The sequence below is a fragment of the Panthera onca genome, chromosome A3 (assembly GCF_046562875.1).
Source record: "Panthera onca isolate mPanOnc1 chromosome A3, mPanOnc1 haplotype 2, whole genome shotgun sequence".
NCBI lineage: Eukaryota > Metazoa > Chordata > Mammalia > Carnivora > Felidae > Panthera > Panthera onca.
In genome coordinates, this window is record NC_138341.1 from 106276447 (window position 1) to 106298239 (window position 21793).

The following is a 21793-nucleotide window of genomic DNA, read 5'->3' on the forward strand; positions in this document are numbered from 1 at the left end:
ATGTAAATGATGAACCATGGGAATCTACCCCAAAAACCAAGAGCACACTATACACTGTATGTTAGCTAATTTGACAATAAATTATATTTAAAAATTAATTAATTAATTAATTAAAATTTTAAAAATGTATTTATAATATTTTAACACCAACTTCGTAATAAATTGATTGTTCAATGTTGGTTTGTGTTTTCGTCTTTTTAAATAAGTTAAATAAAATAAACGATGATAAAATGGGAAAAAATGGGAAATAACTAATCATATTCTTTAGTCTATTTTAAGTGCTTAAGTGATTCAAACTACCCATCTAAATTTATTTTACCAAAAGGGAGAGAAAAAAAAATTGTCTTTCTGATTAAATATCGAAAAGGCTTGATGAGGACCCCCTCTATAGGATCAAACCATCTTGGATTGACAAGCAAATAAACCAGAAAACAACCAAAAATGCTCATTCTATCTAAAACACCCATGAAGCGCCTGGGTGGCTCAGTCAGTTGAAGAGCCGACTTCAACTCAGGTCATGATCTCGCAGTCTGTGAGCTCGAGCCCTGCATCAGGCTCTGTGCTGACCGCTCAGAGCCTGGAGTCTGCTTCCGATTCTGTGTCTCCCTCTCTCTCTGCCCTTCCCCTGCTTGCTCTCTGTCTGTGTCTCTCTCTCAAAAACAATAAACATTAAAAAAAAATTTTTTTAATAAAAATAAAACGAAAATGCTGGTAATTCAAGCAAAGGAGCAAGACAAGGATCTGGGAATTCTATCCATAACAAAAGCAAATGGGGTTTTTTATATAACAGAAAACAAAATTATGAACAATGTACCAAATGCATTTCCTCCACCCAATCCTCCAATCCAGTGTCTCAAACTAATTTTGGTATCATACAATACAAATATCCCATTTTATAATAGCTTCATAGCATGGAAAGCATCCAATTTAATTTTTCCTTACAAGACTGGGAAGAGCTAAATATAAGCAACTCATAAAACTGAGGCAAAATTTTTAATTAAATTATATTAAGAGTAAAGTGTTTTGAATTAAGGCCAGAGTGTTTCATATTTCTAAACTCCGATCACAGTGTAGTCAAAAGAGCATCGCTGTCGTTATTGGTATGATGAAGTGAAGTGAAGGTGACTTGAAAATCATGTCAATGCACTTACACCCTACAAATAATCCCAAAGAAACTGCAATGACGCTGTTTCATAACCAGCCTGATTTTAAAAGACATCTTGAAGAGGTTACATTTCAGTTAGCAATCTTGCTGAAAATCCATGAATCACAACCTCCAAGAAGAATTTGTGAAAGATTCCATCATAATAACATTTCTTCTTACGTTACATCTACATAGCCTAGGCAATCATAGTATTTGGTTATTCTACACTAGCTGGAGTTACTGAGGAAAAACCTTTGGGCTCAAGGCAGTAGCAAGAAGGTAGTGTTGAGAATACATGGAGCTTAATCTGAAAGTGGATTTGATGAGGGGAGATTCGTTCCTCAGCAATCAGACAGATCAATGACTAAATTACACTTGAAAACACTACAAGTTTAATCTCTAAGGATCTGATCAGTATGGAGGAGGAGAAGCTGCTTGATGTCAATATAGCTGTGATAATCCAAAAGTGATTTATATTAGGAAAAAAGACACAGACAGCCATGGTGGAGTCCAATTCTTCTTGTGAATAATACCTTTTTCTCTTATCCAAGACTTTAAATCATCTTAAAGCTTATTCCATGAGATGCTTTAGATTCCCGCGGGCCCGAGAAACTTTCATCTATGATGGAGTATTTATTAGTGAATTATCCTCAGAGGAAAATTATTCTAAACAATAAATCCCTTCTTTTGCCTTCCATGGCTCTGTTCCCAAAACATTATGAAATACATAAATAAACATCTTGTGTGCCCAAACAGACCTAAGCTTCAGTGCTTCAGATCAAAAGACCACAGCTGAGTCTAAACAGAAAACAAGTCACTAACACCTTGAAGACGAAAAAAATATATATTTAAAAATATACATAAATAGATGGTCAACTGGTTTTTGAAACAGCACATTTATGGTCCTTAACAATTAGTTAGAGACTAATTGCTTAGTCAGAGACTAGTTGTTTATTATATACCAATAATAAAAAGCCACCACAAATGACCTTGAAGGTGTTATGCTAAGTGAAATAAGCCATGGAAAGACAAATACTGCATGGTATCATTTATACACAGTATCTTAAAAAAAAAAAAAAAGTCAAACTCTAAACTCCTAAAAACGCTACAAAAGTGGATGCTGGGGCTGGGCGTGGTGGGGGGCGGAATAGGAAGAGGTTGGTGAAAGGGTACAAGCTTTCAGCTAAAAGGTCAATAAGGTCTGAGGATATAACATAAAACATGTGACTATAGTTGAAGACGCTGTAGTATATAACTGAAACTTGCCAAGAGAGTAGAACTTAAACATTTTCACACAAACAGAAAAATAAATAAATCTGTGAGGTGATGGATGTGTTAATTAACTCCATGGGGGTTATTTTCACAATGTCTACAGATACCAAATCCCCAAGATGTACACTTCAAATATCTTACAATTTTATTTGTCAGTAAATTATTGACTAATAACTCTGCCTCAATAAAGCCGAAATATTTAAAACTAAAATGAAATTTTAAAAATTAAATTAAAAAAAAAGACCCCACAAAGGATCTAAAGTTTACAACGTGCTAGGCATTGTGTTAGGCACTTCACATACCAAGTTTAACAACAGTCCTAAGGAAGTTATACCTCATCTTACAGCTGAAGAAATCGAGGCTTAGCTTGAGAAGAAATTCACCTGAGGTCACTCTTAATACAAGGTAAAGCAAGAGCTCGAACCCACATCTATCTGACTTTGCAGATGATTTTCTTAACTGGCTTCCAGCCTCCCAAATTAGGGTTGTTTTAAGAAAACTGCTTGGCTTAAAACAAAAGTATTCTTCTAATAGTTTCAGTGCCTCTTATGAAGAAATCTTTTTAATGCCCTTAATTAGGGGGCATCTATATTAAGATATCAAGCATTAAGCATCTATATTAAGCAGTTCCTAGAGACGGATTCTAGTAAAATTAGCTTATTTTAGAGGTGGTTCCAGGACAAATCAGGAATGAGGAATTGAGAGAGGAAGGGAAGGAAGGCCATAAATGATGTATTTGCATGCCAGTTACTGCTGTGGATGGTGGCTTAATCCCACCAAAGAGTCCTGGGGAAAAAAACATAAAGCTTGCACCTTTACTTTATCCCACCCAAGAGCTGAAGGAACCGTGGTATTTGTCTATCAAACTCCTTTGCTTGGGGTTGTTGTTAATTCTCAGGAACTTCCAAGCAGCATCATGGGTAACAAAGTGAGCACTAGTGATCAGAAAAAGCAAAAGAATACAAGGGTTGGCCCCTAGGGTCCAATATGTGGCTTCTGGAGTCATAAGGATGTGGGTATAGACTTCATGCCACATCTACTCTATGAATCTCTTCAATAACGGGAATCGAATTCAGAAAAGTGAAGAAAAAGATTCAGTCCCTAGATGCTGCTGGTTAGTTAGCTGGCGATGTCTGGTGTACTGCTCCAGGCCAAAGAATGTTGCCAGCCCTCAGAAAGCAATCCTCACATGCATCGTGCTGTTTTCTAAGGTAATTTCAGTTATTGTTTCAGGCTTAGGGGAAAATTACCAAATAAAAATGAATGGAACTCATCTTTTTTAATTTATAACCACATCATTATGCTCAATAGACTGCTGAGTATCCTACCTCATTTACCATACACGAGAAAGGTCAACATTGATGCTTCTGGAATACACTAGAGAAGTATGTCCCAAAGAAGAAGCACCATTGCTAAATGATTAATGAAACAAGTGGTGCCTGGGGATTTTTTGTGGAAGCCAGACTAAGTTTTTAATAGGATATTCCTAGAGTTTCCTATGGAGGTCTATGGTTCATCATTTATAATATTTGTGAACTCTGGACTCTCATGCTGAAAAAAATGTCATTGAGGCTTGTGTAAATATTTAATTTTTGAACTTTGCTTTTGAACTCTGTATAGCAATTTAAGATTACCGTAAGAGAATGCAGTCTATACTTGCCATTAAAAGAAACTTAATTATTGCTCTGTACAAGGATTCCAAATGGCATCTCATGCAAAATCACAGATCAGAAGAAAATGGCAGATGAAACAGATAGTAGAGCCAATCGCTCCTGTCTTAGGTCCCTCAAAATGACTCAACATGCAGATATTAATTTACATCTATGAACTAGGGTCATGGGTAAACAAACGGGGTTGTACTTATTAAATAAGAAAGTATGAAAGGCAGAAGATAAATGGAACAAAAATGAAGGGGGAAATAACATCTCAGAAGCCCACAGGCATTAAAACATAGGAACAGATCTATGGGCCATCTAACCAGGTGGTGGAGGTGTCTGTCAGTAGTAGGAGCACAATGGGAACGTCATCTCAGGTCAACCTGACACCTCAGCTCCCTCCTCCCGCAGCCTCCACACCCTGAACTACAAAAATCCCACAGAAGAAAGGGTGCCATCGTAGCTAGCGCCAAACAGAAAGAACAGGGAACCACCAACACGTAAGGCTACCCATTGAAAGAAATTAAATTTAGGGGCACCCAACTGGCTCAGTCTGTTAAGCATCTGACTTCAGCTCAGATCATGATCTCACGGTTTGTGAGTTTGAGCCCCGTGTTGAGCTCTGTGCTGACAGCTCAGAGCCTGGAGCCTGCTTTGATTCTGTGTCTCCCTTTCTCTCTGCCCCTCCCCTCTTCACGCTCTCTCCCTCTCTCTCTCTCAAAAATAAATATTTTTAAAAAATAAAGAAATTAAATTTAGAGCCCCACCTCACACTAGTCCTCAAAACACATGACATGACTACTACGGTCTGAAAGTTTGCGTCCTCCCCACCCCCTCCCCCAAATCTATACTTGGAACACCTACTGTCCAAAGACAAGATTAGGAGGTGAGGTCTTTTGGAGGTGCTTAAGTCTTGAGAGCAGAGTCCTTGTGGATGTGATTAGTGTATAAAAGAGGCTCCAGAGACCTCCCCAGCCCCTTCCTCTCATGAGGATACAAAGAAAAGGCTCCAACCCGGAAGACGGCTCTAACCTTGGACTCCAGCCTCCAGAAATGTAAGAAATAAATATCTGTTGTTCATAAGATACCAAGTCTACGGTATTTTGTTATAGCAGCTTGAAGAGACTAAGATCGGAAACTTAAATTAATAATAATGATGGCCATAACGATGAGGAATAAGAAAGTCCTTAAGTAAAGCAAAAAGAAAAAAAAAGGAATGAAATGTGAACACATCAAAATTGAAAATGGGAAAGTCATCTTTTGCCATGCATAAGTTAGAAATTAAGAAATTCAAAGACAAACCACAAACAGGAAGAAAGTATTTGCAACATCTATAACAGCTAAAGATTACCATCTAGAGTCCATAGAGCACCCTCAACAAGGAATATAAGCAAGGGACACAAGATTCATGTAAGAGAAAACAGGCACAGTCCATAAAGGCATAAAAAGAGACACATCTTACCATCAAGGCAGACACTGGCAAATCAAAACAGAGATAAAACAGCTGCATCAATACATGCAAATATACATAAATGCAAAAATAAAAGGTTTCTTAATAATGTTGGTGAGGCCTGAAGAAACAGTTCCTCTCACACAACACTGATAGGGGTATAAAATGATGCAACTATTAACTAAAATTTAGGATATGTATAGCCTTCAATCAGCAATTGTATGTCTGAAAATTTACCTCAGGGAACCCCTGACCCATCTACCCAGAGAGGGCTATGCAGGCTGACTATTACCCTGTATTACAGGATTGTTCCCTGTAGCCCCAAATTAGAAACAAACACCCACAGTCCACCAGTGAGAAATTATTATTAAATGAAATTTGGTAATCCATTCCACAGGATATGACAGGGAAATTTAAAAGTAAGAGGTAGATCTACATGTACTTACATGAAAAGTTCTCTAAGACAAACTAATAAAGTAAAACACAAGTTGGTGAAACAGTAAAAACGATATGGTGGTATTTAGGATACAAACAGATATAAACAAAACAAAATGAACTATTTCCATAGATATGCATGTAAAATTCCTTCAGAGGAGACAGGGAACGCTACCATGGAACTGTTACCAGTGGTTGACCCTGGAGGGTACACTAAGATTGGGTCAAAGAAGGAGGGGCTAAGGGCATTTACACTACTTTATTCTCTAATGCAAAGAACACATTTGTGTGTTATTCACAAAATTAAAAATAAATAAAATCTGTAACAACAAAAAAGAGAAAGTAGTAGGAGTCCTACATTTAAAATGTGTCTTTTTCCTCCTATTCCTTTTTGATATAATGTAATTATGTGCTCCTCTCCTCTCTCCTTCCAAGCTCCTGCTTTAGGGATACAAGGAGGAGTCTGCTGGGCTGGACTTCTTGGATCTGAACTAGTAGTAACTAGTTTTATTTTTACACCAACCTTGGCACAGAAGCAGGGTATCGAGTTGCAAGGCATAGGTCTACTTTGTTTCATCTTCTAGCAGAATAGGTTTGTTTTAGCTCTTTAACATTGACTTCTTTTTTCTTCTTTAGCTTTTCCTCCAAAATTGTGATGCAGATACTTCCTGTAGTTACATGGTTTTCATGGCTGATACTTCCTGTGTTGGTTCCTTGTCCCAATCTGGCATAGCTCCAAAGAAAAGTCATAGACTGATGCCAGCAACCCCTTACATACTCCAGCCGTGCAGGAGCCCCTCTCACCCACAATTACAGATAAGCTCATCCTCTTGACCTAACAGACACTGACATAAGAAAAACCACCGTGCTTAGAACAGTCTTATTCAGAAACATGCTGTTGCTACTTGCAGTCAATAAGATGTACAGAGCCAACAGTAAAGAAGAAAGTGATTAAAATAAGGCCAGAGCTGGTACGAAGAATGAACATATATCCCTTAAGATCATGGTCATGTTTATCTGCTTCCCCCAACCTCAAATATTTTTTCAATGTTTCACCAAAGCACATGTTTGCTACCTAAAAATGACTTGCTACTAGCTCTAGTTTTTTAATTCCTAAATCTATCATCTGTGCTGTCTGTCTTCTTTGCCACCCATCATTTCTATGATGAAAAATCAAAGGGGGAGTTAGAGGAAGGGAGCATGTCACTGTCTATGGAGGATGAATTCAGTGGCGCAAAATCAGTGGCTGTGGTCTACAGTAGAATGGATAGTAAGGTACAATGTATAATTTGGGGTGGTATCATGTAGCCGCTACAGGAGAAATGACATGGGTAAGACATTGAGTAAAATGTGAGAATTTTCCTCCAGTGCTATAAAAAGAAAGATCTTGTAACAAGAGCTTCTTTCCCAAGAGCTTCTTAAAGCCACTCAGCTCGCCTCTGAGCAGACCAGGCGTCGTTTTGGCACAGGCTCCGTGGACAAAGGAGAAATTAGTTAGGAAGAAGCCCAAAGGGAGAAGAGAGGTACATTATAATAAATGCCAATGCACACTTCCAAACCAAAGGAAAACACAGTGTGTAAAATCAATGAATAAACTTACAAGTATTTTTTTTTCTCTGAGACATCTCTGTAATATATGTGATAGATTCACATCACTAAGAGTCACTGTTTGAAAAAAATTTTTGAAGAAAGTGGGCCTCTAAGTAACATCATGATTGCACCTCTCAGCCAGGTACCATCAAATGATCCTATGCAAAAACAGAGACTAAAAGCTTGGCTTCCCACCCCTCATTTGAGAGCACCATCTTCTAGCATACATTTCCTCTAATATATCACTTACACCCGTCCATCTCCTAGAAGTGGATGTATCACTCCTTCTGGCTCCAAGACCGGGCATAAAGCCAGAAGAAAATGACAAACTTGGAAGCAATGAAAGTTTAATTTTTTTTTTCTTAAATCCTCTCATCTTTTGTATACTGATATATGATCATTGACTAAAAAATAAACCTCGTAACTCTGATCTATGAAAATGGGATGACTTCGGTATTTAAAAAGTGAAAAATGAAATTTACTATCTTCTTAGGTAGAAGAGGAAAAGAAATAAAGAGATAAAAGGAATTGCTAACATATTATCTGTTTCAATTGGTCATAAACAGCACTACAAGCAAGAGAAAACGGTTGTGGTAAAAATCTGAAATAAATTTTCCCACATCTGAAAATAGACATAAGTCAAAATCCTGGGTTCTCAGAACAATAGACATGCATCAAAGAACCTTCGGTCCTAAACCCTTTCTCTTTCTTAAGCAAAGAAATATTTATGATTGGTCTTAGAAGGGAGTTTAACTGAGTTGCCATGAATTATTAAAAAACCCCAAAATACCTTCTGTTGCTTTTATAGAAGCTTGATTTACAAGCTGAAAAATCAAACTGACAGTTAAGTCCCTTGTACAAATACCCAACCTTTAAAAATGCCCTAGGCATTATAAATATATCTTTCATGAATATAGCTGCAACAGTTCTAAAAATAGCTTTTAGGAGGAAAAAAAAAATTCTTTCAAGCCATTGTTTTATACATAACAGCAGGAAACCAAACAGAATGTCAAACCCAAAGTGATTAACACACCCAGTAATAAACATGAACATTAAGTAGCAAGTCTTGCAAATGAAATTCATTTTTTTGACATTAGCTTAGAGTCTATGGTTTAGCCCTAGATCTATTGCCAGAGATGATTCCAGGGCACCCATATTCAAAAAGTAATTCGAGGGCTACAGGGCTAAAATTCGCCTTTTAGATGAGTGTAAACAGACACGTTCAGGACTGGCCCTGGGAGGGAGGTATTACCATCCAGCACCCTGAGAGTTTCCTCCAGGCTCCACCCTGACCCCAAATATGCCATTTCACACAGCCAGTTCCAGACCACTGCTCACAGGTGAAGTCCAGGTTGCCCCAAAGGCAGAAGGAAAGGCCAACAAATTTCAGTAACTTTGGCAATAGTGACCTAACTCAAGGATGTGAAAAGACTAAGAGCCCTTCACAATGTGGTACCTGGTATTTTATTGGTTTAAATATGTATTTAGCACTCTCAATAAAGCTTACCCATCTCTCCAAATAACAGAGCTTATAGGGTCACAACATTCTGTGTTCTGTGGCCTCACAGGTTCAAGTCCAGAACCACTGTTTCTTGAAATAATAACTACTTTCTATGAATATTTTTCTGCCCATTAAACCCCAAATAAATCTTGTGATTTGCAGACATTCTATTTAATAATTCAATATGGAATTATCTCAATTGGCTTCATAATAAATGAGATCCTAAACTCATGAAATGGTAGACAGAAAGCTAAATATGAAAAAAAAAATCTTGAAACACTGAAGGTATAAGCTAAAGGAATCTTATTCTTAATTTTCTAATGTGAATAAATGATCAAGACCGAATTCCTGTGCCAAGGCCAGGCGAACACTTAATAAGCAGCAAAGGGGAGAAGGAAGAGAAAAGGAAAGCCAAACTTATAATGTGGGTCACAAGTGATTTTCTCATCATTTTTCTTTATTCTTTATGAGTAGAACTGGAGGGGGGATTTAAGTCACTAATACTGGCTAATTTTCTTCTACAACAAATGTAATTCACATTTCCACGTTCTTATCCTGAAAAAATGGCAATTATTCTAGGATTCAGCATATCTAATACTTTGGGCTAGAATCCTTGGAAACTCCTAAGACATTTATTTCTAAGTAGAATCTTTAAATAAATTACAAAGGGTCATGCATGAAATGGATATACTTATGGAGGTAACTTAAATACTTTGCAAATCAGCAACAAACTAGAAAATGTAAGAAAGACATATCTCACTTTTTACCTTATTTTGATCTGTCCAGTAAAAGAAAAATCCCTGAGGGTCAGTCCTCAAAATAATTGGAGTGACAATAGTGGAGTCCTAGAAATATAAGAAAAAACACAAATATCAACATATATCATTGTAGGAAGTCCTACCCAGGAGTTACTTAGCAAGTAATAGTTGTTATGAGTTTCTCAAGGGTCAGCAATTATTAGTAAAAGTTTCAAAAAACTAGACATGGCATCCTCACTTCACAGCATTATTAATTACATAACTAAGCTTCTTTACTAATAATTAGAATATCTGTGCATTACTTATAAAAGAAAAGCCCAGGTACGCACATATTTATGAAGACAAATTGACATGTTTTCTATTCAAAGCTCTAATTTTCCAAATAATTTTAATATTAAACATCATTACATATTTTATATGATTAAAATTAATTAAAATCCATGCTTGAAGGTAATATTTTAAATTACATTTGTTCTATAAAATTATTTTTTATTGTACTAAAGAGAGTAAACATATTATTTGGGCATTGCTGTTTCCAAGGTAACAATAAATAAGGCCATGGTCTACATTTTCAGAAAGATATACACAAAATTGTTGCAAATTTAAATTTCACAAGATGAAATAAAACATCATAGACAAATAGTCTTCGGGAGTTTAAAGCATGTACATTATAAAGCAAAAACAGCATGCACTGTAATTATAATATTAAACATTTCTAAAATATGTGTTCTTTTCTTTTGGCAATTTTCATAAAGGCATACCATCTGCACAAGAAAACACATGTCACTGGATATGGATTTTTATACTGAAATACTTGGTTGGGCCTTTGCAGGAATTACATTTTTTAAAGGAGACATAAATTACCTGTTTATTTCAACTATTTCATACACATTGTAACTAAAGTATGGCATATCGTCTATCTGATCAAAGATACTTATAATGAAAATTAGAACTTGCAGAAATAATTTTGGAATTGGGGACTGTTTTCCTGATGGGAAGAGTAGATCAATGTTTTTAGTCCACATGGTAAGTCTTATTAGAAAGCTCGGTTCTGAAGGCCATCCCCTTGCGGATGCCTGTCCCCCCTGGGTACCTCATCTTACACAGCTACAACTGAAAAAAAAAAACCATAATAATACCTACCTTAGAAGGTGTCTGTGTGAATTAAATAGGAGAATTTGGGTAAAGTACTTGAACCAAATGCTTGCCTCATAAAAACATTTATTGTTATTAACGGATTATGCTTAAAAACTGACTTATTAAAATAGCAAATGAAAGTTTATCATGGCATTCTTTTTTTATTATGGTTTTATTATACCGCTAACATAAAAATTCCTTTTTTTAAGCATAAAGTTCAGTGGCATTAAGTACATTCACACAGCTGCACAGCCATTACCACCATCCATTTCCAGAACTTTTTCATCTTCCCACATGAAATTCCACAGTCATTAAACACTAACTCCCCATTCCCTCTTCCCCAAGCCCCTGACAATCACTACCTACTTTCTGTCTCTATGAATTTGACCACTCTTGATGCCTCACATAAGCAGAATCATACAATATTTATCATTTTGTGACCGGTTTATTTTGTGACTGGCCTAATGTGTTTAAAGGTTCATCCATGTTGTAGCAGGTGTCAGAATTCCCTTCCTTTGTAAGGCTGACTAATATTCCTTTGTATGTATACATCACATTTTATTCATTCATCCATCTGTCACTGGACACTTGAGTTATTTCCATCTTTTCACTATTGCAAAAAATGCTGCTATGCACAGATTGACAAATATCTGAGTCCCTGCTTTCAACTGTTTCATACCCAGAATGATCATACAATAGTTCTCTGTTTAAGTTTTTGAGGTCCTGCCCTTCTGTTTTATCCTGATAATTTTAAGATTTATTCTTTTTTAAAAATTTTTTTTTTCAACGTTTTTTATTTATTTTGGGACAGAGAGAGACAGAGCATGAACGGGGGAGGGTCAGAGAGAGAGGGAGACACAGAATCCGAAACAGGCTCCAGGCTCCGAGCCATCAGCCCAGAGCCTGACGCGGGGCTCGAACTCACGGACCGCGAGATCGTGACCTGGCTGAAGTCGGACGCTTAACCGACTGCGCCACCCAGGCGCCCCTTAAAAAATTTTTTGATGTTTATTTATTTTTCAGATAGAGAGAGACACGGAGTGTGAGAGGGGGAGGGGCAGAGAGAGAGGGAGACACAGAATCTGAGCTGTCAGCACAGAGCCTGACACAGGGCTCAAACTCACGAACCCCAAGACGATGACCTGAGCCAAGTTGGACACAACCGACTGAGCCACCCAGGTGCCCCTTTTAAGATTTATTCTTAACATGCAGTTTGAAAAATATCTTTTACAAGGATGGTACTGTGGCACAGAACTTCGGCTGGAACTTCAAATTTTAAAATTACTCCTGAATGTTAAAAAAAAAAAAAATTGAAAACCAATTTAATACGATAATAAAAGAACAATTTTTAAAATAGTTTAAGCTTCACCTATGAGATTATATGCATAAACGTTCAGAGCAATATTTGCAATAAATCACAGCAGTATTTTCAGTTCTGTTTCACTACCCATCATCCTCTAGAGTCGGGCAAAATGAAACTTTCTGACAGGCTGCACACAGCACACATCCCCACTTCCGGTGAATCTGGAATTAGCCTGTAGTTTTAATATATCATCCTCAAATCAGTTCCTTTTCTTATCATGGTGTCTGACAAGAGCATCTGACAAGATTCTAATCGAAACCTTGGTGACAATTCACTGCAAGGGTCACAGACAATCAAATATTTAAAGTCATCAGGGCAAACCTCAAATTTATATTTTAGAACACTGTACTAGGCTGCCTCATTTGCTTCTGATACTGCTATTTCTAGCTTATTCCTTCTCCTCCTTCAAAATTAAAGCTGCCTTGTTAAATATTTTCGTGACCTCACTCTTCCGGCCATGGTTCCTCTGTTAAATGATCTTTTATCTCGTCTACCTGCTTACTTCCTCCATAATCACCCCTAACATTCCAAGATCAGCTGGAACTTGGCATTCTTGCCATCGAAGGCAGGATTTGACCCAGAAATACATGAATATCCATTTTCAATTCCACCTGCTTTTTTCCCACCTCCCACATAGCTGCAATGTCTATATTCTCCCGTACCAAAGTAGCCACTCAACCCATATCACAAGTATTCTTAATTGTCAGAACATAAGCTCTTGTTTGAAGTTTGAAATGTATGGTCATCCTTCATTTTCAAGGGAACCGCTGATGGACTGTAACTCTTTAAGCATTTTACTGCCAAAAAATGGAGACAACTCTCGGACAGTCTGTTTCTCTCCATCAGCATCCATAAGATATGTATTCCATATAAGATGGTGGTTTTCAAACTTTTGGGTCCATCAGATGTACTAAAAGGACTTGTTAAAACACAGACTGCTGGGACCCTTCCCCAGAGTTTCTCACTTGATAGATCTGGGCTGGAGTCTGTAAATATGCATTTCTTTTTTTTTTTTTTAATTTTTTTATGTTTATTTATTTTTGAAGGAGAGAGAGACAGAGTGTGAGTGGGGGAGGGGCAGAGAGAGAGGGAGACACAGAACCTGAAGCAGGCTCCAGGCTCTGAGCTGTCAGCACAGAGCCCGACGCGGGGCTTGAACTCACAGACCTTGAGATCATGACCTGAGCCAAAGTCGGACACTTAACCGACTGACCCACCCAGGCACCCCTAAATGTGCATTTCTTACAGGACCTTAGTGCTGCTGCTGCTGCTGCTGCTGCTGCTGCTGCTGCTGCTGCTGGTCTGGGGACCATACTTTGAGACCCACTGACATAGACTTACAAAGGGTGAGGTTTTGGGTCAGGAACACAATGATGTAAAGGCACCAGTGAGCTTAAAAGGTAGACAAACTTGTGTCTTGTAAGTATATTGTTTCTAACTAAGAATTCAACTTTAACTTGTTTATTTCAAGTTGTAAGTTTCTTTTTTCCCAATAAACATCTGCCTTGAAAAAGAGAGCACTGATAAACATACCTGTCTTAAGTTAGTAATAGTGAATAATGCACAGTAAGTTTCCATTTACTTCTCTTCATTTGATAGAAACTTACTCGCATCCCTATCTCATCAATATATCAATAGTGAGACTAATATGATATAAGAAGCTACTGCTTTGCAATTTACTTTTTTCATTATTGCCCCATGAAGGAGCCCTTTTAGACATTTATTTTCCTAATTATCCACAATGAAATTTTAATATCACAGATGTCCTATCTATTTATATGCTGTACGTGTATCTGTGTTCTATACAAAAATTTAAAAAAAAGAATAAGATATTTTTGTCCTTCAAGACCATTTTTCATTTTTTGGAGGTGATTTGGTCCCAACTGAGAATGTATGTTCTGTGCCTGCATGTCCAAGATGGACTCATGAGCCACCTGTGGCTACTGAAAACTTAGAATGTGGCTAGTTCAACGGAGATGTGCTGTATAATTTCAAAGACAAGGAATGAAAACAAGAATATACAATAGTTCATTAATAATTTTTAATATTGATTATATAATGAAAACAATATATTGGGTTAAATAAACTATATTGTTAGAATTAATTCTACCTGTTTCCTTTTACTTGTTTTACTATGGCTATTAGAAAATTATAAATTTCCTAAGTGGCTTAAATTATATTTCTACTGGGTAGTGCAGCTCTAAACTTTAAAACTCTAAAAAGGTTTCTTCTTAATAGGGAAACGTTTTTCACAAAGCAAAGCACATTTGGTCAGATAATTCCATTTAGCAAGTTTTGGGTTTTTTCCATGCATGCAGCTACCATCCAGTTTTAACATCTAAGTAGTACAAAATAAATCTAGTTGCTTCTCTAAGTGTCAATTCTTCGAATATCTGAATAAAGCCATTATGTTGCTGCCCTCTGAGGCCATATACTTTGCTAGGTTGAGGTATATTGTGGGCTGAATTGTGCCACCCACAAAAAATGTATATGTTGAAGTCCCAACCCCCGTACCTGAAAATAACTGTCACTTTATTTGAAGACAGTCTGTACAGAGGCGATTATGTTAAAAGGCAGTCACAAGGGTGGGCCCTAATCCAATAAGGCTGGTATCCTTATAGAAAGAGGAAATTTGGACACAGACACGTACAGAGAGAAGATGATGTAGAGACCCTGGGAGAAGACAGCCATCCACCATCCAGAACAGAGGACTGAACAGATACTTCCCACATGGCCCTCAAGGAAGGAACCAGTTCTGCACCCTGATCTCAGATTTGTAGCCTCCAAAATTGTGAAAATATACATTTCTGTTGTTTAAGCCCCCCCAGTCTGTTGTACTTTGTTACAGGAGCCCAAGCAAACTAGTGCAAAGAGTAACCCTAAACCTTAAGATGAATGTCAAGGACCAGTCCACAGACCCACAGCTTATTCCTTAGTACCATTAGCAGAAAGTCTATTGGCCAGTGTTGACCACAATCCTCACTCCACGGTGATTCTATGTTTTTATGCTGTTACAAGAGAACACATAGGAATAAAGACATGGATTTCTAAATTAATCAATATTACAGAGTCAACAAGGAGAAATGACAAGCAATGTTCCACAGGGAGTGCCCAAGACCTGCATTAGGAAAAAGTAGAGCGGAAGATGGCAAATATATACATTGTAGGGGAAACAGTTGTGTAAGGAAAAAGAGTCCTAAGGGTCATAGAAAAGCAGATGTGATCCCATCAAACATCAGCAACACAGCCCTAACTATGAAAACAACAATTAAAATAAAACAATAGAAATGCTAAGGTGCTGGCTTAGGATCAGCGAGGTTAAACTTCTACATGCATCTGCACTGATGAGAATTTTCTTCCAGGGGTCTATACAGTGTGAAATTTCCCCCAAATAAATGAAAGCAAAGGAAGTAACGGGGTCCAGAAAAGAAGACGCAGAACAGTAGAGAGAAGCACCATTTTAGTATTTGCATTTCACCGATAGGTATGAAAATCTCTCTTAATACAATACAGGGAAAAGTTGGAAGCATATTTCTTCAAATATCACACAAGGGAACTTAAGACACTATACTACAGATTCAAACAAGAGCCCAGATTCCCAATTATCCAAGGTGCTCATTGCTTAGTGGGGACATCAGATGAAGAAACTGACCATTTTAGCAAGATACAGCTCTGGTGGGTGTAAACTGGCATCTCACTGTGGTTTGAATTTGCATTTCCCTATGACTAATGACTAATGATGTTGAACATCTTCTCATGTGCTTACTGGCCACGTATGCGTGTGGCTCGTGTGCACGCACGTGCGCGTGCCTTTGCACATGTGGTAACCCGGTCCTTTTTAAAATCAGCTAAGATTTAAATCGGTAGTTTGAATGTGAATCAGTGGTTCTGAACTGGGGCAATTTTGCAATGTCCTGAGATAATTTTGTTTGTCACCCTGGGGTCTTTGCTACTGACATCTAGTGGGTAGAGACCAGGGGTGGCGCAAAACATCCTACAATGCACAGGACAGTCCCCTACAGCTGGCGCAAAACATCCTACAATGCACAGGACAAGTCCCCTACAGCAAAGAATTACCTAGCCTCAAATGTCAATAGCACTGAGGTTGAAAAACAGAGCTTAATGGCTTCCCATTGACTTTATGATAAAACCTTGCCGTGACCTAAGCAGGCCACTTGCCATTTTGCCAGCATCACCTGAGCAACAAACTCCCAACCGGCTTATTCTGCTATGTCCTTCAAAGGACATCCTTTGATCCTTGGAATGTCCCCATGTGCTGTTCCCTTGGCCTGACACACACCCCCCTCCTCTTGTTGACCTAAGTCCTACTTATAACCCAGGTCTTTCCATAAATAGAATGCCTCCTGGGGAGCCTTCCACATTTCTTATGCTCACATGTACTTCTGTACCTTTTTCTATAGCACTTACCACCATTATAATGAAATAATTATACTTCTATTCCATTAGCATCTCTCTCCCACAATAGAATACAAACGCCATGAGGGCAGGAGCCAAACCATTTATCATCATAACTCTGCAACACTGACAAGATGTCTAGCTTGTAAGAAGCATCGATGCTTATGTTCATTATGAATACTGAATGGGTGGATGGAAAAGAAGCTAGGTACATTCTGAAAAGTATCAGTTGAGGCTGACATCTCACAGGTTGCCAGTAGCCTTGGCAAGAGAAATTTCAAAGCAGTGGTAAAGGCAGAACAAGACTTTGGAGGATTTTGTTGCGGCAAGAGAAGTCAGAGGAGACAATAACTATGTGTGGAAGTCTGGAGAACATTGTGCTGGAGTCTATGTTGGAATTTCTGTGGCTAAAAGGCATATATTGATATGTTTTTAGAGGAGCTTTGGCAGAGGGAAAATGTTCACAGATATTATCAAAGGCAAGCTAATAATAAAGTCAGCATCCAGAGAAACTGGGCAACATGGACTCCAGAACACACAGAAGATGTGCTTTCCCAGGGACCAGAGGGAAGGTGGGAGAGTGTAGGTGGCCCCAGTAATTAAATGAAGAGTGGGGAAGGGAGGAAGTCTTTGTGAATCATTACCATAATAAAGAGAATGTTTTCACAACTATCAGTCTTTCATCTGTCACTTCCAACACATCTGAATTTCTTTAAGGAAAATTTTCACAACAATACCTGGGTACTCATGTGAGCATCTTTTTTAGAAAACGGAAGCCACTGGTAACATTCAGAAGATGGGATGTAAATACATTAAGCATCACAATTTTCAACCAATATTGAATTGCAATTTAGTACACACTCAACCTTAATTGGTCCCACAACAGCATCAGATCTGTACTGACAACAAACATTTTGCTTCTCCAACTCACACTGAGAGAAACTAAGGCCACAGAGTTCCTTTGGACTCTGGGAGATTTCTGAGAGAATGGAAGGATATAGAGCAGGGCTTTCCAACCAACACCACAGACAGTGCGTCAGGAAGGTCTCTTCAGAGCATGACCACCCTCCAGGTCTGCCTCAAGATGACATGTTCCCCTGTGTGAACCCACTGTAACCAGACACACACCAGAACACTTCCTTCATTCCACAAACATTCCCTCAGTACCTACCGAGTGCCAAGCCTATGCTCTGCCCTAGGGAAAGAAGATAAATAACATAAAGCTATAGTCCTCCAAGTGCTGTGGTCCAGTTGTAACACAGACAAGGGATATCCACCTGCCTGTACACACGTTCCTGAACCCGGCAATCTAGATCTGGCCTCTCGACTGATACTACCTTGAATTCAAGCCATTCTGCATCTTGCTTCAGGTCAGGTCACTCATCGTCTACACTCCCATCATGCCTACCAAATTTCCAAGATCAATGATTTCTGTAAGAAGCCACAGGACCAGTCTTAACGGGAATCCAACAAAAGACAACATTTTGCAAGTATGTTGGGAAAGAAAAAGGTGGAGAAGCACATGTAATGAGTCTTGCTAGATACAAAAGTGTCACTTATCAGGCAATGGAAAAAATGACCTTTGTTTTAACGCCACTCCTGAATACCTAAATATACCATGTCTCCCTACTGAATGAGTGATAGAGAACATTTGTAGACTATAATATACACTGGCCTCTGTGCCTCAAAGTAGCAATGAGGCTTTCCTATGTTCCCATGTAACACAATGTAGACAAAAATGAACTCTGTATATACACCATACCTGTTTTTGAAAACAGTAGCCAAAAGGGATAAGTTTGTAGGGACATAAACCCCATTTGTATGAATCCTAAAATCAGGGAGATTTTGTAGAGAAGCCAAGGAATCTTTTTTAACTTGTATTGATCTGGATGGTTAAGTCTTTTATTACCAGGATGCCTGGGTGGTTCAGTCAATTAAGTGCTGGCTCTTGATTTCGGCTCAGGTCATGATCCCTGCATCGTGGGATCAAGCCCCTGCATCAGGCTCTGCACTGAGCATGGAGTCTGCTTGAGACTCTCTCTCTCTCTCTCTCTCTCTCTCTCTCTCTCTCTCTCTCCCTCCCTCCCTCCCTCTGCCTCTCTCTCCCACTTGTGCACTCTCTCTCTCTCAAAATAAATAAAATGAAAATAAAAAGTCTTTTGTTACCTAAAGGATCCTGTTTGGGGATACCATGATAGACTGTAAAGAGAATATAACCAGAAGACTTAGTTTTAAATTTAACCAACTAGTTGTACGTCCTTGGGCAAGTCACAACTGACTAGCCTCTGTTTCCTTCTACGTAAAATGGGAATAACACTTGCCTTTTTCCTACCACTAAAGGTGGTGTTGATGACTAAACAGGGGTGAACATAAATAAATAATAACAGTGCTTTACAAGTATAACTGCCTGTGATTAGGATTCAGTCTCGATATTGAGCTCCAAAGGCAGCATTATAGCAAAACTCCATTTTACTCAAATGTAATATTGAAGGAGCAAACTCCATGGGATATAGATATCTGTTGCACATAAGGACTGAAAATCATGAAATCTTAGAACCATAAAAGACAGATCAGGCAGGGGTTAGTGAGGGAAACAGAAACCTCTCTGGAAATTTTGAACATAAAAGGATTTAATTACAGGTAATTGGACAGAACCACAAGGATTGGTGAAGTGGGCTTCAGGTTAGGCCTCCATGAATGACCCCAGAACACCACAGCTCTGACCCTTGAGGAAACCTATTGCTTTCACCACATTCAGAAAGGTAAGAATCAGGAAGGAACTCCTGGAGTCAAAAACCCAACAGCTTAGCCCAAGGCAAAGGAAGAGTAATCTGAGAACAGTGAGCAACCCCTCTTGCCATTGCCTCATTAGACCCATGGCCCTGGACATAAGCCACTTATGAACAATTACAGAAAGTAATGCTTCTGCCTTCAACACCTCACTTTCTACGGAAACAACCCCAGGAATACAGAAAGGTGGTCTCTTTCACATATCTGCCCTTTAAATCTCATATGACTGCTTCTCATGCTGGTGGAACTTAATTTACAGCCAGAATATTAGATGCTTCCAGAGAGTCAATGTAGCTTTGGATTTCCAGATTCTGCATTTTAAAAAATTCCACTAAGAGGATGTGAAAATTGATGCTAAGTGAGACTCAACAATATCTGAGACAGAACACCTGAGAATGCATCATGGTTAGCATTTTTTTTTTAGTCTATTAGCCCACTCACTGACTTGTTCTGTGGTCTTCTGTCTCTTTTTAAGTCCATGTGGCCTCTTCTATAAAATGAATCACATTAACTTTCTCTTACCTAATTTATAAACAAGTTCCAAAGAAAATTAGATTTTTTAACAGCAAAATAATCTCCTAATTTTTTAAGTATCAATGTTATAGACTGATGTCCACTATGACTAGTTCAGGTAAAAGTGTTTCTCTTTGCAAACTGATCCATTTTCCCTGAACTTGCTCATAAAACTTTAATGCAATAAAGGAAACAAAACATGGAACTGAAAGAGCCCCTGAAATTTAAAAAAAAAAACAGATATGGGATGCTTTTATTCTATTTTAATACTAAATGTTTTCTTATTTTATATAATAGTCTGTTTCTCCATTTACAATAATTTAGTTTCTTGACAAATACACACATTTAGTCAACATCAATGAAGACATATGCCTAAACATTTGTTCAGAATAGAAATTAAAGTTAAAATTTCCAAAAAAATTGAAATTAACATGTGAAGAAGATAATAAAAAAAATAAAATATCAGATCAGAGGGGAATCAGAAGAACTCTTAAAGAATCTAGTGTTCTTTACGTGATATTTGTCAGTTTTTTACAGAAATTGATGGCTTCCTTAGGAGCTCGTGTGTAACTGATCTCAGAAACGTGTCTCCAGAGGCGCCTGGGTGGCTCAGTAGGCCAAGCCTCTGACTCTTGATTTCAGCTCAGGTCATGAACCCAGGGTCCTGGGATTGAGCCAGCATCGGGCCTCCGCACTGAGCATGGAGCCTGCTTAGGATTCTCTCTCTCACCTTCTGCCCTTCTTCCCTGCTCTTTTTCTCTCTGTCTAAAATTAGAAAAATTTTAAGAAAGAAGTATGTCTCCAGTTGCTTTCCCTGCTGATGCACAGGGGCACATGGCTTAGATTGGGGCATCAGACATGGCACAGACAGGGAAAGAGAAGCATTATGGAATCTGAGCAGGTGGAACTTATGATCTGAAAAGGCTGCATGAACCTAATATTAGCGTGGGTAACAGGAAAAGCAACATTTTCAGTCACCAAGGATGTGTTATTTAGGTGAGACCCATAGCATTAGTCAACAATTCACAATCAATCTTATTTCATTTTCTGCCGGCACTCCTTGTTCATGATAACATGAAACAATCCTGATAAAGAAACGTTTAACCACAGGTCACCAAGTTCAACATAAAAAAGGAAAATGTTCCTGTCCCATTTAAACATCATTGCAGGTAAATATAATTTGAAGCTATTTATTGATAGACTGAACTTTCAAGGGAAGTATTCAAGATATGCTAATAGCCAGAGCAAATTATCCTAATACACCACAGGTAGGAGTATCAAAGTCAGGCAAGATAAGAGAGAAAATCTAGAAGAGAAAAATAGATTCCACAAACAGCACTCTGCTGGTCTCCTTTCCTATGCCAATAACAGCCTGTAGGCATTACATTTCCTTGTTAAACTACCAGAGTTTCGTTCAACTATTTCCTCCTTCGGGGCATTTACACCTGCTCCACTTCCCAGACTTCACCTTAGGACAGATAAGGACCTAATCAAGTGCCATCTAAACAGAAGGTAAGTCACTTCTGTTGTTATTATGCAAGAGGGTTCATTCAGCAGTAATAAAAAAAAATGCTTTAGGCTGAAGAGGGTTTGTTTTGTTTTCACTGAAAATTAAAAAATCATTTTTTTTAGATCAAAAACAGGCAAAACCAACCTATAAAGTTATAAGTCAGGCTGATTGTTACCCCTGGGAGGAGGTGTAGGGACTGGAAGGTACCACCTAGAGAGGGCAGTGCTGTTCTTGATCCAGTGCTGCATACTGGGTAGTG

The 21793-nt window shown here is 38.2% G+C and overlaps 1 protein-coding gene across 2 annotated transcripts in view; it reads right to left on the reverse strand.

The window, feature by feature from the left end:
* PLCB1 (phospholipase C beta 1) overlaps positions 1 to 21793 on the reverse strand; it is a 695363-nt gene that overhangs the window by 667868 nt on the left and 5702 nt on the right. For both annotated transcript variants that reach the window (XM_060612318.3, XM_060612326.2), the window contains exon 2: positions 9815 to 9892. In XM_060612318.3, coding sequence (XP_060468301.1) covers positions 9815 to 9892 — 78 coding nt within the window. The remainder of the gene's footprint in view (positions 1 to 9814; positions 9893 to 21793) is intronic.